The sequence below is a fragment of the Neofelis nebulosa genome, chromosome 16 (assembly GCF_028018385.1).
Source record: "Neofelis nebulosa isolate mNeoNeb1 chromosome 16, mNeoNeb1.pri, whole genome shotgun sequence".
NCBI classification, from domain to species: domain Eukaryota; kingdom Metazoa; phylum Chordata; class Mammalia; order Carnivora; family Felidae; genus Neofelis; species Neofelis nebulosa.
The window spans coordinates 65,899,461-65,916,006 of NC_080797.1; the positions used below are offsets into that span (position 1 = coordinate 65,899,461).

Sequence of the window (16,546 nt, forward strand, 5' to 3'; positions counted from 1 at the left end):
GGAAAAAAGTTGAGGGCCCAGAACTCTAACTCTGCAGCAAAAGATAGATGCCCTTCAAAACACGTCACATTCTTAATATGTCTTGCTGAAGTAGCAAGAGCTGAGGGTGACTGTGTAAGAGCAGGAGAGGCGCCAACTCCTGCAGGGGGAGGGAGGGAAGGTTCCTACTGTGCACCCCACCCTGCACAAGAATGTCAGACTTTAGGGCAGCTGCCTTTGGCCCCAAGGGCATCAGGACTCTGCCTCTGAACCAGAGCTGCTTTCCCGACTAACTTCAATCTGGAGAGATGGTAAGTTATCTAACCGGCTCTTCTTTTGGCGAGACTGTTCTTTCTCCTTTATCAGAGCCCCCCATGCCCTTTGCAGCTCAGAGTCGTCTTCCTCAGTGCCTGGTGTTCTGTGATCCACCTTCTTCGTGTTCTTTTCTTTGGTCTTGGGTGCAGATCCTAAGCGAGTCCATAAACCACCTGTTTGGGTGAGAAGGCATTTCAGTTTTGGTGGTCAATGCTGAGAAGCAGGGGCACTGCCAACAACCTAATGTGCAAGAAACATGGGGGAGGGGGTCTGTGGCTCTTGGAACCTTTGTGCAGTGCTGGGAAGGTTATCTCCTTTCCCTGGCTATAGTCCCCTGCCTGCAAAGTGAGGGATCTGGACCCAATGGGAGACTCTCACAGCTAGGGACATGTGCCTCCCATATGCGTATCAGAATCACCTGCAAGGCTACTTATGCTACATCTCCCCTCCCTGGTGAGACTCACCATTCAGTGTAGAGCTTCATTCTGCCGGGAGCGGGCCATTCCCAGATCATTCCCAGCTATAAATTCTGCAAAGTGAGGGACCTGCTACACTGTAAACTTTCAGAGATTTGGCCCAATATCTATTCATTTTTAAAATATACTTTATTAATATCTCACAATAGAGAAATATGCATTTAGAATTTCATAGCATACTATAAGGCAATTAAACATTTTATTTATAAAGAATTTTAACAACATGTGGGGCACCGGGGTGGCTCGGTCAGTTAAGCCTCTGACTTCGGCTCAGGTCATGATCTCACGGTTCATGAGTTCCAGCCCCGCATCAGGCTCTCTGCTGTCACCACAGCTGTCCCCCTCTCTCTGTCCCTCCCCTGCTCACGCTCTCTCTCAAAAATGAACATTAAAAATATAAAAAAAAAAAAAAAAAAAAAAGAACTTAACAATGTGGAAAAATTATCACAATAAAATGAAGAAAGCAGGTTATGTATATGGACAAAGACTTTAATGGAGACTTAAGACTGGAAAGTATTTGTGCTAAACAGAAAGAACCAAGGCTGGTTTTGTTTTTTTCTATTTTCTACGTTTCCTATACTGTTATTATTACAATTATGACAATGACTATAACAGAAGAGGAAAAATAATTTAATTTTGACATATGCTGTTTCCTGCCTTCAACTAACAAAGTATTTCTATGCTATAGTCTGCTCTTACCCAATTCCTATCTCCTTCAGTTTTAAGTGTTACCAACCTGATTTCTTCTCCCGAGTATCAGAGTAGAGGCCTTTAACATCTTGCCTGGGAACACCCAGTCTACTATGTACATCAGAAAAAGGCTCTCTCCGAAAGACTGGGTTACTACTAAAAGCCTTTTCTGGAGAATATGGTCTTTTTCCTAACCGCTGGCGTATATCTAGAAGAAGAAAAAAAAGTATTACTGTGACCAAGCTTGTGTGCTTTGTTATTCATACTGTCAACCTGAGATCTCGACAGGACCTAGTGCCAAATCTCCCCAAAGGAGGACAAAGAGCCTGACAAAATCAAGCTTCTAAAATTCTTCTGTGTAATCAGTCTGGATTCCCCTAGGAAAGTGCAGACATAGGGGCTTTCAATGGAAAAAAAGCCTCTCAGCTGACTGCTCCAGAAAGGAATTTCTGAGGCAGAATCAGCTGTTTGGTTTTTTTGTTTTTTTTGTTTTTAGTAGAACCAAGTATACCAAAGAATTTCCAAACATCTCAGCTAACAACACTATAAGTTCCCTGAGGGCAGAAGCCACAGTCTTTGAACATATAAGGAATTTTTAATAAACTTATTACATTTAACAATAAATGTAACAAGATGGCTAAAACCCAAAGGATCAAGAGAAGATATTCCAAATCAAATTTGCTTTTCCTCCCTCCCATCCCTCCGAAGTCTGTCCTGTTGAGTTCCCTCTAACAATACACAGCAGCAGCAGCAGCAGCAGCAGCAACAGGTTTATTAGCAAGTCATTGGGGTTTTTACCCATCCTGCTAATTGTCTCACAGAGCAGCATTCCCAACTTTCTGGTTCCTCAGGGCTGAGCCCTTTGGCTCCTTTCCCTTTGCTCCCTTCTTCCCAATGCTGAGTCTTCTATCTTCACAAAGTTTAATGTTCTCATCCATTCCGTCTCTACTTTCCCTGATCTAGTTCAGGTCCTTGTTACTTATTTAAATCTCTACCCTACCCTACCTGGCCACAAAATTATCTTTTCTAAAATAGATATAAGATTAGGTTATCTCCCACATCAAAAAACTAGGTTTGCCAACTGAGATCCCACACCACCGCTACCAAGGCCTTGCACTAAAGCCACTTCCTCTGAGAAGCCTTCCATAATTCCCTCAGTAGACTCCCTCCCTCCGTGTGCCCACTGCCCACTGCTTACAGACCTATGAGAATACTTACACTCTGCTGTGGGGTGGGATTACCTGAATGTGCACACTCACGTTACTACATCTGAGTCCTAGGATGACTTGGCAGACCCTCCAAAGATTCTAACACTCCCAGCACCTACCCCTGGCACACAGCAGGCATGCCCAAGTACCCACTCTATGTGTATTTGCACATACATACTATCTAGTTCAAATTCTTAACCATTTACACAACAACCCAATTTCTATTATCCTTATGTATGAAGTATATCAATGACATTCAGAGCAAAATAATTGTTTGGGACAAAAATATTGAAAGCCAGTATTGCAAAAGTATGATTATGTTCCATGTCTTAAGGTTCCAATGCCTAACCAAAAATTTAGAAGTGATGAAGCAGGATAACTAAATCAGTTCACTAATGGCAATGTTTTAACCAAGGACTTATCTCTGCCTGAATTCACTTTCTGGAGCTCAGAATGAAGCTGAGAAATGCAAATGAATACTACCTGATTTAGTATTGCTGCCTGGTGGCCGTGGACGTGTGTGCTGACGTTTTTCATCTAACAGATGCCGGACATCTACAAATTTCTCAGTCGGTAACTTGTTACCGATTCGGTTTTTGATATTGCTTGTGGATACAGTATCTGCCCTCATGGAGTTCCTTTAAAAAAAAAAAAAAGGCACAATTAACCAACTTCAACTGTGGGACAACGCCTATGCAACAATCTCATATACTTTGGAGAAAACTTAAGATACCCAATTTAATATACCAAATATTCACTCACAAATACCATACACCAATAATTATTTGCTTATAAAAATCATGATCAGCTTGCTACAGAGAGACTAGTCAGGGCAAATAGGTTCCTGAGTTTTCCAGGGTGGTTTCCACAAATGACACCTGTAAACTATCACAGAATGTATAATTACAAGTTCCCTCCCTTCTGAGACAAACATTAAGTAAGGCCTGCAAAGCGCTCAGGGATCTCTGTTCATGCAGGCTGTGATTTCACAGTAGTCAAGATACAAGAGGATCTATAATCTCTTTCTTTAAAGAGTAGACTTCTCTGTCAAAGACATCTGCTACCATGCACCAGCATTATTCTGACAGCATTCAACACTGGAAAGTTCTCTAAAAACTAAAAATAAGGATGTGAACAAAGTCATACAAACAAACCAGATTGAACTGTTTTTCCTTTCCCCAAACACACCACCAAGTACACTTAGGGAGAGCAACTCTAGACCCCAACCAACCCTTTGAGCTGTACATCTGCCCTCAGGAATCTGCTCATCCCCACTAGTCATCAAAGAAATACACATTAAAATAATTTTTTTTTTTTTTTCCCCCCACAAAATTAGCAAAAAGTAGAGAGTGATAAGTTTGGCAAGTATATAAGTAATAGGTTATAAAGTGAGTAAAACCCTTCTGGAAAGATATTTAGCAACACCACATTTTTAAACACACATATTGTTTTATACAATAACAAGAATTCAAGAAATTTAATTAGTGCAACAGTAAGAAAACAGAAACCTAAATGTCCATCAATAAGGGACCGGTTAAATAAATCATGCTCCTTTCAAACAATGGACTACATCTGGGTGAAAAATAACAGAGGTCTATATATAATATATGAAATGGAAAAAGCACACTGTAAAACAATATAAATCCAACTTCATTTTTGAAGAAATATATTTCTCCGTGTGTTATGTATACACATAAAATTAGCAGGAAAATTATTCATTCAATTGCTTTCGCTATTTTAGGAGAGATTGAAACCATGGGTGATTTTCACTTAATATACTAACATTTTTATAACAAGGAATCAATTGTGTATTTAAAGAAACAAATGGATGCTTTTATTCAAATTCTTCATAAGACTGAAATTAGAACAGATAAAAGTGACTATAAAATTAAGAGGAGCTAAGAGGAAGTTAGGAATTAGTATTTAAAATCAAATTAAAAGCGAATGGCTCAGTCAGCTGAGTGTCTGACTTCAGCTCAGGTCATGATCTCGCGGTCTGTGAGTTCGAGCCCCACATCGGTCTCTGTGCTATCAGTGCAGAGCCTGTTTCAGATCCTCTGTCTCCCTCTCTCTCTGCCCCTCCTTCTCTCTCTCAAAAATAAATAAACATAAAAAAAAATTTTTAATTAAAAAAATCAAATTAAAAGCTCGCGTTGATAAAAAGAAAAGGCTTTTACCTAATATTTTTCAACTGAGATTCCACTTCATCAGCGTACATGGTCATTTTCATGCTTTTCTTTGGTGAAGGAGTGGAAATCATTTTCAGTTCTAGATCATAGTCCATTTCATCGGAGTCTGAACTGCTGGCACTGGACTGCCTCGATGTGCTCCGCTCCCGGGTCTGCTTGAGAGCTGGGAGCTCCTCGTGGTACTCTACCACCACTCTGTCATCTGCATCCATGTCCTGGTCTTCCTCTTCCTCCTCCTCCTCTTCCTCCTCTTCAATGGGTTCCTCCGGAACATTTACTAGTCCTAAGAAATTTAACCAAGAAACATTAGGAAAAGTATTAAAACTAACAAATCTGATTTTCTGCTCTACACTGGTGGCCTTTTTTAAAAAGGTGGGGTTCCCACGCCTGAGACCTTACTGGAGCATTATCTACATTAGTGCCAACCCAGTTGCCATTCCGATATCTACAACAGAAAAATGGCTAGGTAAAGTACGATCTAGCAAGCTGACGGATATTATAAAATTACCTACAATCTAGTCGACTGTCGTTATTCATGAGTTCTATATTTGCAAATCTGCCAAATTTATTTGTAACTCCAAAATCCACACTCACAGTGCTTTCATAATCATTTGTGGACATATGCAGAATGGCAAAAAAACCAGACAGGCATATTCCCAGCTGAGGTCAAACGAGGCAACACTCTGCCTTCATGGTTCAGGTCTCATACTATACACAAGTATCCTTTTTGCAGACTATTAAGTGTCATGTTTTTCATATTTTTGAGGCTTTTGTTGGTGATTTCACTGTTGAAAAGGGCTTCCAAGTGTAGTTCCAAAGCTGTCTAGTGTTTCTAAGCTCAAGAAAGCTGTGATATGCCTTATAGAGAAAATACGTGTTAAATAAGCTTTGTTCAAGCATGAGTTAAAGTGCTGTTGGCCGTGAGCCCAATGTTAATGAATCAATGATATGTATTAAATGTCTTTAAACAGAAACACACATCAGACAAGGTTATATATTGATCAGCTGATGGAAATGGTGTGACCAGAGTCTCTGAATGGTTTAGTATTCACTATATCAATTGTCACAGTGACTTTATAGCACATAACCACTGTGAACAATGAAAATGAATTCTAACTTCAAAGTTCATGAGAAGATGCTCATAAGTGGAGGACTATAAAATATATGTTCGTAGCGATTATATTTATTATGAAGAGACAAATAGGAAAAATGTAAAATTAAATCAGTTGTTATATTAGAGTGCTAGAATTATGGGCAATTTGCTCTTTAATTTCTTTAGTAATATATACATAAAGATTATAAAAATATCTTAGAGTAACTGAAATTAGAAGCCTATAACTGTGTAATAGAAAAGTATGTGCATTTTTAAGATGCAGATTTCAAATATACAATTTTGGATATACACATAAAATAAAAACGATAGACTTCACCTCTCCTTGTCCCTGTCACAATGATAAACATGTATGCATGTTATCCCATGTTTGTATGCTAACTTAGTTCTCAAAGCATGTAGAAGATTTCACATCTTTAGATTCAAAATAAAAACAAATCTTTATAAAACATAATGAAAATGGTTCTTCTATAATAAGCACCAAAGAAAGAAAGGAAGGAACAAACGAACAAACGAAATGAAACCCAGGTCATGATATCTCATTTAGCTGAGGCATTCGTGTGCATGAGCCAATAAGCATAAAACACCAGACACAGCAGCCTATTTTCATCATCAGACAAAAAAATAAAATCAAGTCATCTGATAAATTTTTTTCATTCAGCTTTTGATATTAATAGTAGAAAAATTAGATTCTTACAAAAAATTTTCACTTTTTCCTATGTCACATTTGGCCTTTTTTTGTTAGAACAGCTTTCATAAAATCATTTGACCTCTTTTGTATGGGCAATTTAAAATTAATTGTGACTTGACTTACTTTCCTATATGTTGGCAGAGGGTGAGGGCAAGGAAGAGAGGATGATAAAGTTTGGAACCTTAAAAGACTGTATTAAGAATAAGAATATGATTTCGGGAGCCAAACATGTGTCTACCCAAGAGCTGAGCAGGCAACTACCGGAATGTCGGTGTTTATAGGACGTCAAGCCAACGTCATCCCCAATCAGGGCTCTCTTCTTGATCACATCCCGCTGAATGCGACGGGAATGATACCTTCGCTTCCTGCAACGTTCCAAAATAAGCACATGATCAAAAACCAACAAGAAGGACTCTGAAATCCACTAATTGAATTCAACTATACACTGATGAAATGTTAGGTACTGAAACAGAGACATTTTACATGAAACTGTAACTCAGCCTTTCATACCATTTACCACAGTTAAGAATCCTGACTCCTTCTTGTCTTCCTTCAAGTCCACACATGGCACTGACACTGCACTGCAGAAGACCAACTGAAGGATTAAGGAAACCTTAAGTACTATTTAAACTACTGTATTTTAAAGTTTTGGACTCACCAAGAATTACTAAGAATTCCTTTCATGCCTCCGTAATTTGGATTCCCGTATTTCATGTAATACTGACTTCTTCTGGCTGCTCCAAGTTCCTTTTTGTCATCTAAAAATTAATTACAACAGTTACCCAGGATTTCCCACTGGTGTGAAGACAATGTTGAATGGTTTAAAAAAATGTCTGCCGGGGAGCCTGGGTGGCTCAGTTGGTTGAGCGTCTGACTTCGGCTCAGGTCATGATCTCACGGTTTGTGAGTTCGGGCTCCACGTCTGGCTCTATGCTAACAGCTCAGAGCCTGGAGCCTGCTTTGGATTCTGTGTCTCCCTCTTCCACCCCTTCCCCCGCTCGCTCGCACTTGCTCTCTCTCTCTCTCAAAAATAAATAAAGGTAAAAAAAATGTTTTCTGTAGCTGGGATCACATCAGCACAATTTGCCAATAAAAGGGAAAGATGCATTACAAACATTCACTCTCAGTGCCTATAAAAGCACTGCAGTGTTGAGGGGGGTGGGGCAAAAAACAGAGATGAATGAGGTTAAGCTGTTGTTAAGGAGCTGACTGACCTCACAGAGAAAATACTATTAAAAACAACAACACAGCATACAAGGTTCCAAGAAGCATAGGAGAACTTCAGTCATTAAGCTGTTCAAAAACTAAAAGGCTTTCTAGATGAGGTAGCTTTTTTACTGGTCCCCTGAAAGGTATTTGTTTCTGAATGACAACACCATAACACAGAATCTAAGTATTAAAGAAACAGATTATACATAATTCCATATATTTGGTAAACCAGTTTTTCCAATTTATTGTTATGTTCCTCAAAATGGCTTAAAGAAAATAGCCTAGCACCATTTATCTAGAATGCACTCCAATAAGCCACTCAAATGAACACAGAAAAGATCACTTCTGTCAAGTTAAAATGCCAGTTAACATAGGGGCGCCTGGGTGGCGCAGTCGGTTAAGCGTCCGACTTCAGTCAGGTCACGATCTCGCGGTCCGTGAGTTCGAGCCCCGCGTCAGGCTCTGGGCTGATGGCTCGGAGCCTGGAGCCTGTTTCCAATTCTGTGTCTCCCTCTCTCTCTCTGCCCCTCCCCCGTTCATGCTCTGTCTCTCTCTGTCCCAAAAATAAATAAAACGTTGAAAAAAAAAAAAAATTTTAAATGCCAGTTAACAGAAAGAAAAAGTGGGCAGTGATCTTTCATAACATAAACATCTCTGATGGCTTTCATAACATAAACATCTCTGATGTTTTCATCATAAACATAACATAACATAACTTTCATAACATAAACATCTCTGATGGCTCCTAGGGCACTCACTGACTGCAAAGGATGAAAACCAGTGCGAATGTATCCATCCAGTACTACAAGTAAACAGTGGCACAAGCTAGTATGTACACCCTTCAGAAAGACATGCCCACCAGCTCCTTGGAGAAATGGCTGATTCCAGATCTGGGACAGGAAAAGTACAAGTTGAGTCTGGGAAAACAACATGTTTCACTGGGCCACAAAGTAAGAAATTGCTCAAAGAATCATGGAGGCATGTCAAAATAACGTAACTTGAAGGGACTCCTCTGGCCCAATTCAAGAACATTTGTAAATCAAACAAATGATACGAATGAATGATAAACCACTGAATAAGACTCATGAGTCTAAACTGATGTAAGTAAATAAACAAATGGGTACAAAAAGAAAGTTCTTCCTTGTAGCAGAATGCCAACTCATAAAGAAATGTAGAATTAAAAAGTCCTCAATGGGTGATAATTGGAAGTATGATGAGCAGAAAGCAGTTCACATAATCTCACAGTACCTCCCTACAAATTTTAGATTTACAAATGGAAAAACAGGAGAAACCTGACAATCATTACTTTAACCAAGTGAGAAAAGTTAACACCTCCAGAAATGGGACAAATAAATATCATGTGCCTCCTGACACGATGCACTGAAAATGATAACAGCAGCACTTCTGTGGTACTCTTGCGAACACGCACAACCTGATTTAATCATGAGGAGGTAACAGACAAACCAACACTGAGGCAGAGTCGATAAAATAATGAGCCAATACTTCTTTTTTTAATTTTTTTGTTTTTACATTTTTTTTTTCAGAGACAGACAGAGACAGCGTGAGCAGGGGAGGGGCAGAGAGAGAGGGAGACACAGAATCAGAAGCAAGCTCCAGGCTCTGAGCTGTCAGCACAGAGCCCAATGTGGGGCTCAAACCCACAAACCATGAGATCATGACCTGAGCCGAAGTCGGATGCTTAACCAACTGAGCCACCCAGGTGCCCCATTTTTTTTTTTTTTTAAACTAGGCTCCATGTCCAGTGCAGAGCCCAACATGGGGCTTGAACTCACGACCCTGAGATCAAGACCTGTGGTGAGATCAAGAGTCGGATTCTTAACTGACTGAGCCACCCAGGCACTCCAAGCCTATACTCTTAAAATATGTCTCAGTCAAGAAAAACAAACCAGAGTACTCCATATTCAAAATTCTTACATATTTTAATGTACACCAAAATCACTGTGCATAAAGAGACTTGCAAACTTAAAAGGCTTGGCGCGACTGAGTGGCTTAGTTGGTTAAGCACCTAACTTCGGCTGAGGTCATGATCTTGCAGTTGGTGAGTTCGAGTCCCACATCAGGTTCTCGGCTGTCCACGCAGAGCCCGCTTTGGATCCTCCATCTTCCTCTCTCTACCCCTCGCCCCCACATGCTCACATGCACACTCTCTTTCTCTCTCTCAAAAATAAATAAAAACATTAAAAAATTTAAGAGGCTTTTAATTGGACTCCTTAGAGAATTAGAGCTGAATGGCACTATTAGCAATGTCCAGGAGGACACTGCTGTGATAAATTTAAAAGTATAATTTAAAAATGTTTTCAGGGGGGTGCCTGGGTGGCTCAGTTGGTTAAACCTCCAACTCCATCTCAGGTCATGATCTCACAGTTCATGAGTTCCAGCCCCACATCGGGCTCTGTGCTGACAGCTCGGAGCCTGGAGCCGGCTTCAGATTCTGTGTCTCCCTCTCTCTCTGCCCCTCACTCACGCCCTGTCTCTGTCTCTGAGAAATGAATAAACCTTAAAAAATAAATAGATAGATAGATAGATAGATAGATAGATAGATAGATAATGTTTTCAGGGACGCCTGGGTGGCTCAGTCAGTTAAGCATCCGACTCTTCATTTTGGCTCAGGTCATGCATGATCTCATGGTTCATGAGTTCAAGCCCTACATTGGGCTCTGCACTGACAGCATGGAGCCTGCTTGGGATTCTCTTTCCCTCTCTTTCTGCCTCTCCCCTGCTCACTCTCTTTCTCTCTCAAAAATAAATAGAAACTTAAAAAAAAAGTTTTCATAGTTCAGATGATAATTTGGCTGAAAAACACAGAGGGCAAAGTAGCTTTAACAGAAAATAACTTCCTTTAGGCAAAAATCACAAAAGTATACAAATAGCTAACATTCACTTTCAAAGTCTGAAATTTAACTTAGGCAGCAAGCCATCATTTTACAAGTACAGAATGTTATACAGTTTGAATGGACTTTGAGATTACTTGACCGAACTTCCTATTCAAAAGAGAAGGATGTCACTGAAAAATAAATGACTTTGATTAAAACTAAAAATCAATGCCAAGAATCACATTTACCTTTTGTAGCAAATCTCATGAATAACCTATTTCCTTTAGCAAGTTTGTTAGCTGGACGAAGATCGTTTCTTAGCAGAGACTCTTCTTCTACTTGAGACAATGTGTCCAACTTAAGAAAAAAGAGCATTTTCAATATAAACATTAAAGCTTCTTTAATATTTATTCAACAGCAAAGTCACCATTGATTGAGAAAGCATTCTTCAACAATTCTCAAAGCATGACAGCACTGTTCCTCTGAAGCATTGCTAAGTCAGATGTTCTCCCTGAACATTCTAAGAGTCTCCATCATTCTCTATCTGCTTACCCTTCTTTACTTTCCTCCATAGCACTCCTCACTTCCTGACATTATATTACATATCTGTGTATCTGTGCATTCTCTGTCTTCTCCACTAGAATGTATGTTCCAACAGGGGAAGGACTTTGGCTTGATCTATATCCATAGCACCTAGAATTTGGTATATAGCAGGTACTCAATAAATGTTCTTTAAATGAATACACTTTGATATTTCCAACAAAATACATGCTCCATCAGGAAGTATTCCATCACTTGCTTCTTCTTAATTTTACAGATTAGACAAGTAACACTTCAAAGTATTTCTCAATAAAACCATTTTCTTTTATACAGAAGTATGAGTACAATTCTATGATCTCAAGAAGAATCACTCATTACAGCCACATGAACTGAAAGGCCAAGCACCTGGTGCACCCTCCAAAGGTCTAAAAGTGAAAGCCAGAGGAAGAATGCAACGCACTAAATCTTTAAGACTTATATAAAAAGACAGCTTTTGCTGTCATATAAAAAGACAGCCTTTTGCACTCAAACCTTTAATATATCTTTGCCCTATTACTAACCTCTACATCACTGGAGTTCTCATCTTCAACTTCTCCTTCTTCGGCCTCATCATCATCTGAACTGTCTTCCTGCTTGTCTAAAACATAATGCAAGCGACAAGATGAACCTTAACATAACTCCATCTCATGTAATTTAAAAGTTCAAGATTTTCTCCCTCTTTGGATTATCATAGCTTATTTTAGAAACAACTGACAATGAAATGCTATATAATGCTCTGCACAGAAACCCAAACTAACTGTGTAAATAACAGGACTTTTAGCCCAAAAGTCCCTCCTTTGTGTTGTTACCTTTTTTACTTTTCTCAGATGACCTGTCCTCATTGGCATCCCTGCTTCTTATCTTATCCAGGGCTGGCAAAGAGCTCATATTGATAAGGGCTCGTGTGGCTGTCATTTCATCCAGCCAGACAACATTACCTGTAACAAAATGTAAAATAAAACCTGACATCGCATCTAAATGGTAAGTTTTTTAAAAACAAAGACTGCAACATGTTCCTTGCTATGGCCTCATCTAGCTACAGATCAGCATCAGTAAATGCACAAACCAACTAATGAAAGAAGTACAGAAAGTGGTAGTAAAACTTCCTTGATAAAATCAGCCTAGAGCTGCATTCCCAAATGGGGTTCCACAAAATAACTGTCAAGTATTCGATGAAAATGGGTTCTGTGTATTAAACCTGCCTGGCTCAGCGAGTGTTACATAGTGTTAGCAGTTCTGATGATGATGATGATGATGATGATGATGATGGCGACGACGACAAGATGATAACATCAAAACAAATTTGGATTATCCTTCATACTACTGTCCCCTACAGGGAAGCCATCTGCTGTTCCTTATCACTCAAATGTGTTGAATGACTGTTTCCCACTGTAAAGTATGAGTGATGATGGCATCCACAGAATATACAATGGAGGCATGACAGTCACTTGGCTTTGTAGCAACTACTTTAATCTGCTTCTTTAAGCAAGAGAATTTAGCAAGAAAAAGGTGTTGAAGTCTTATAGAAAAGAAATCTGTTTAATTTTGTTTAAAACAGCATTTCTCAAACTAAAGTTACCCTTACATCTTACTTACATCTCAGTTTGGGAAATGAAAGGCTACAGATTCTTTCTCACTTTTGTTATAAATATGCCATGTGGCCTTGGGTAAACAATTTCCCTTCTCTGTTTTTCAGTTCTGATGTACAACATGAGTTAGCAAAACTGTGTAAATCTAATAAGGGTCCCTCCAACTCTAATATCCCTTAGCTATAGTTTTAGTGACTTAGATCAGGAGTTAGCAAACTACAACCTGTAGGCCAAATCCAGTCCACCACCCGTTCATTTATTTATTTGTATTAGTACCAGCTTTATATAGGTATAATTAATGTAAAATAAAGTATACATCCCCCATGTTTTTGTAAAAAAAAATTTCTATGGAAAACAGCCAGGCTCGTTCAATAACATATTGTCTATGGCTGCTTTCATGCTACAATAGCAGAGCTGAACCAACACAACAAAACAAAGACTGTATGGCCTACAAAACCTAAAATATTTACTGTCTAGCCCTTTATAAAAAAAGGTGTGTCAACCTTTTATTTAGATGGTGTAAGTTAAGCAAACGGAAAAATGGAGAAAACTCTTCAATCATGTTTCTTCTTTCAATGAAAACACTGAATCAACATCTTTAAAAGCTTTTTTTTTTTTTTTTAATGTTTTATTTATTTTGGAGAGAGAGAGAGGGGCACAGAGGATCCGAAGCAGGCTCCGTGCTGATAGCGGCGAGCTCAATGTGGGGTTTGATCCCAAAACTGGGAGATCATGACCTGAGCCAAAGTCAGACACTCAACCAACTGAGCCACCCAGGTGCCCCTGAATCAACATCTTCTAAAGAAAGCAGCTGGGAAACCCAGGCAGCTATCCAGGGTACAACCTAGCAGATCAGCAAGCTGATAGTTAAGTAAAGCCAGACTAGAAGTGAGTTAAGACAAGAAGCTGGCAGAGTGGTTACCACAGGTCCTGCCAGGCTTGGAGTGGGCAAGCAAGTAAAAATTACAGCTAGTTCACAAGTTAGAGCAAGCAGGTGAAGTTCCAAAGCAAGTAGGGGTGAGAGGTCTGATACAGTGTCAGAAGGTTCTGGTTCAGTTCTAGCTCAGATACTAAGGCAGAACCAGACATGTGAGTAGCCACATGGGAAGGTGCACTGACAAAAGCTAAAGCCCTGAACATACAGCCCCAAGTGTATACAGTTGGATCCACCCTTTTATTGGGAAATTGTGGGAGTTAAGGAGGCCTCGGTCATGTACATATGACTTAGATGCCAGCAAGTAGTCTGAACCATAATCATTCACCATCTGACATGGCAAGAACTCCTAAAATCATAAACAAAAGCATATTCAAAAAAAAACTTGCATGTACTTACAGGAGGTATCATCCAACCATTCAATGTGAGCTGGAGGATATTCTTTAAAATAGGAAAAGATATCCTGGGTACTCATCTCATCTACTCCGCAAATGTAGATTGTCTCCAATCTCACTTTGGGGATTGCTAGAAAAACAAGACACAAAAGAGATGATAGAATTTTCCCACCCACTATTGTACATCCCACAAGTAGTCATTTATGACAGTTCAGATAACATATATTTAGAAAAGAAATAGGTTAAAAGAGATGACAATTATTTCAAAAGAAAGGAAATATGACAGAAAGGTAAACTATTTTAATTTTTATCACAAAGCAACAGCATTAAACAAATGATCTAATTCAGAATAGGCATATTAGGCTGAAAAAGATGAAACAAATGGTGTTGGTAAAATACATGATACTGCTCCCCAGATTAACCTGTAATAATTAAAGCAATACCAAATTCAGCAGGATTACTCCTTGAACTTGACAAGCTGATTCTCTAATTTTTAAATGCTTGTCAAAGAGAGATGTGCAATAATAAAGACAATTCCAAAGAGATGTTGCCTCTGAATATAAAGCAAAGTATCAAACTAGAGTAAAGAAATCTTACAAACAATAATAAAATGACAGCCCAAGATAAACATGGACATGAACAGACATTTCACACAAAAGGAAATATAAGTGGTCAATAAACATATAAAAAGGTTGATCTCACTAATGATCAGGAAAATGCACATTAAAACAATACACCAGCTTTCATGGCCCATCTATTGTTTGGTGTAGTCCCCTTCATTAATTATCTTAGCTAGATCTTCTGGATTATCTGCTGCAGCTTCTACATGCTTGCTGCTTCACTTTGTGCTTTTACATTACAGAATTGGATGGCTTCTTTCCTTAAACCTCATGACCCAACCGCTGCTGCCTTCGAACTTTTCTTCTGCAGTTTCCTCACCTCTCTCAGCTTCACAGAATAGAAGACAGTCAGGGCCTTCCTTGCTCTGGATTAGGCCTTGGCTTAAGGGAATAGGCTGGTTTGATCTTCTATGCAGACCACAAAACTCTCTCCATATCAGCAATAAGGCTGTTTCACTTATCATTTGTGTGTTCCCTGGAGTAGTACTTTTAATTTCTTTGAGAACTTTTCCTTTGCATTCACAACTTGGCTGTTTGGCACAAGAGCTCTAGTTTTGGCCTGTCTTGGCTTTGGACATGCCTTCCTCACTAAGCTTAATCACATCTAGCTTTTGATTGAAAGTGAGGGAAGTGGATCCTCCTTTCACTTAGACACTTAGAGGCCATTGTAAGGGTCATTAATTGGCCTAATTTCAATACTGTTGTGTCTCAGGGAATGGGGACTCAAGGACAGGGAGAGAAACAAGAGACTAGCCAGTTGGTGGAGCAGTCAGAATACACACAACACTTACCAAAGTTCTCCATCTTATAAGGGAGTGGTTCGTGGCATCCCCAAACAATTACGACAGTAACATCAAGATCACTGATCAGGGATCACCAAAACAAATACAATAATAATGAAAAAGTTTGAAATATTGCAAGAATTATCAAAATGTGACACAGAGATACAAAGTGAGAAAACACTATTGGAAAAATGGCACCAACAGACCTGCTCGACACAGGGTTGCTACAAACCTTTAATTTGTTTAAAAAAAAAAAAAAGCAACATCTGCAAAGTGCAATAAAGTGAAGTGCGATGAAACGAGGTGTGCCTTGCAATGTGACGACATGAAAAAATTAAAATATAAACACCATCATACACTTTCTAAGGGTATGTATTTGTGAACACAAAGACCTAGAAAAAGGCTGGTATAATTCACACTGATAACAGCTGTTACTGCTGGGGAAGAAGAAAGGCTGACGGCTATAGTCAAGAAGGAACCTAAAGACCTGTATTCTGAAAACTGTAAAACACTAAGGAAAGAAATTCAAGATGGCACAAAGAAATGGAAAGACATTCCATGCTCATGAGTTGGAAGAACAAATACTGTTAAAATGTCTATTAGCCAAAGCAATCTACAAATTTAAAGCAATTCCTATCAAAATAACAACATAATTTTTCACAGAACTAGAACAAACAATCCTAAAATTTGTATGGAACCACAAAAGACCTCAAATACCCAGAGCAATCTTGAAAAGCTAAAAAACAAGAAGTATCACAATTCCAGATTCATTTACATTACAAAGCAGTAGTAATTAAAACAGTATAGTACCAGGCACCTGGGTGGCTCAGGCTCTTGATTTCCACTCAGGTCATGATTTCATGGTCGTGAGATCGAGCCCCACATTGGGCTCCATGCTCGTTGGGGATTCTCTCTCTCCTTCTCTCTGCCCTTCCCCCGCTAGTG

The 16,546-nt window shown here is 39.2% G+C and overlaps 1 protein-coding gene across 1 annotated transcript in view; it reads right to left on the reverse strand.

The window, feature by feature from the left end:
• The window catches only part of NCBP3 (nuclear cap binding subunit 3), a 32,712-nt gene that overhangs the window by 1,289 nt on the left and 14,877 nt on the right, over positions 1-16,546 (reverse strand). Inside the window, exons 4-13 of the mRNA XM_058705231.1 lie at positions 14,204-14,329; positions 12,091-12,219; positions 11,803-11,879; positions 10,951-11,059; positions 7,318-7,417; positions 6,921-7,024; positions 4,846-5,140; positions 3,152-3,306; positions 1,507-1,668; positions 305-467 (exon numbers count right to left, since the gene is read on the reverse strand). Of these exons, the coding sequence (XP_058561214.1) occupies positions 305-467; positions 1,507-1,668; positions 3,152-3,306; positions 4,846-5,140; positions 6,921-7,024; positions 7,318-7,417; positions 10,951-11,059; positions 11,803-11,879; positions 12,091-12,219; positions 14,204-14,329 (1,420 nt within the window). The remainder of the gene's footprint in view (positions 1-304; positions 468-1,506; positions 1,669-3,151; positions 3,307-4,845; positions 5,141-6,920; positions 7,025-7,317; positions 7,418-10,950; positions 11,060-11,802; positions 11,880-12,090; positions 12,220-14,203; positions 14,330-16,546) is intronic.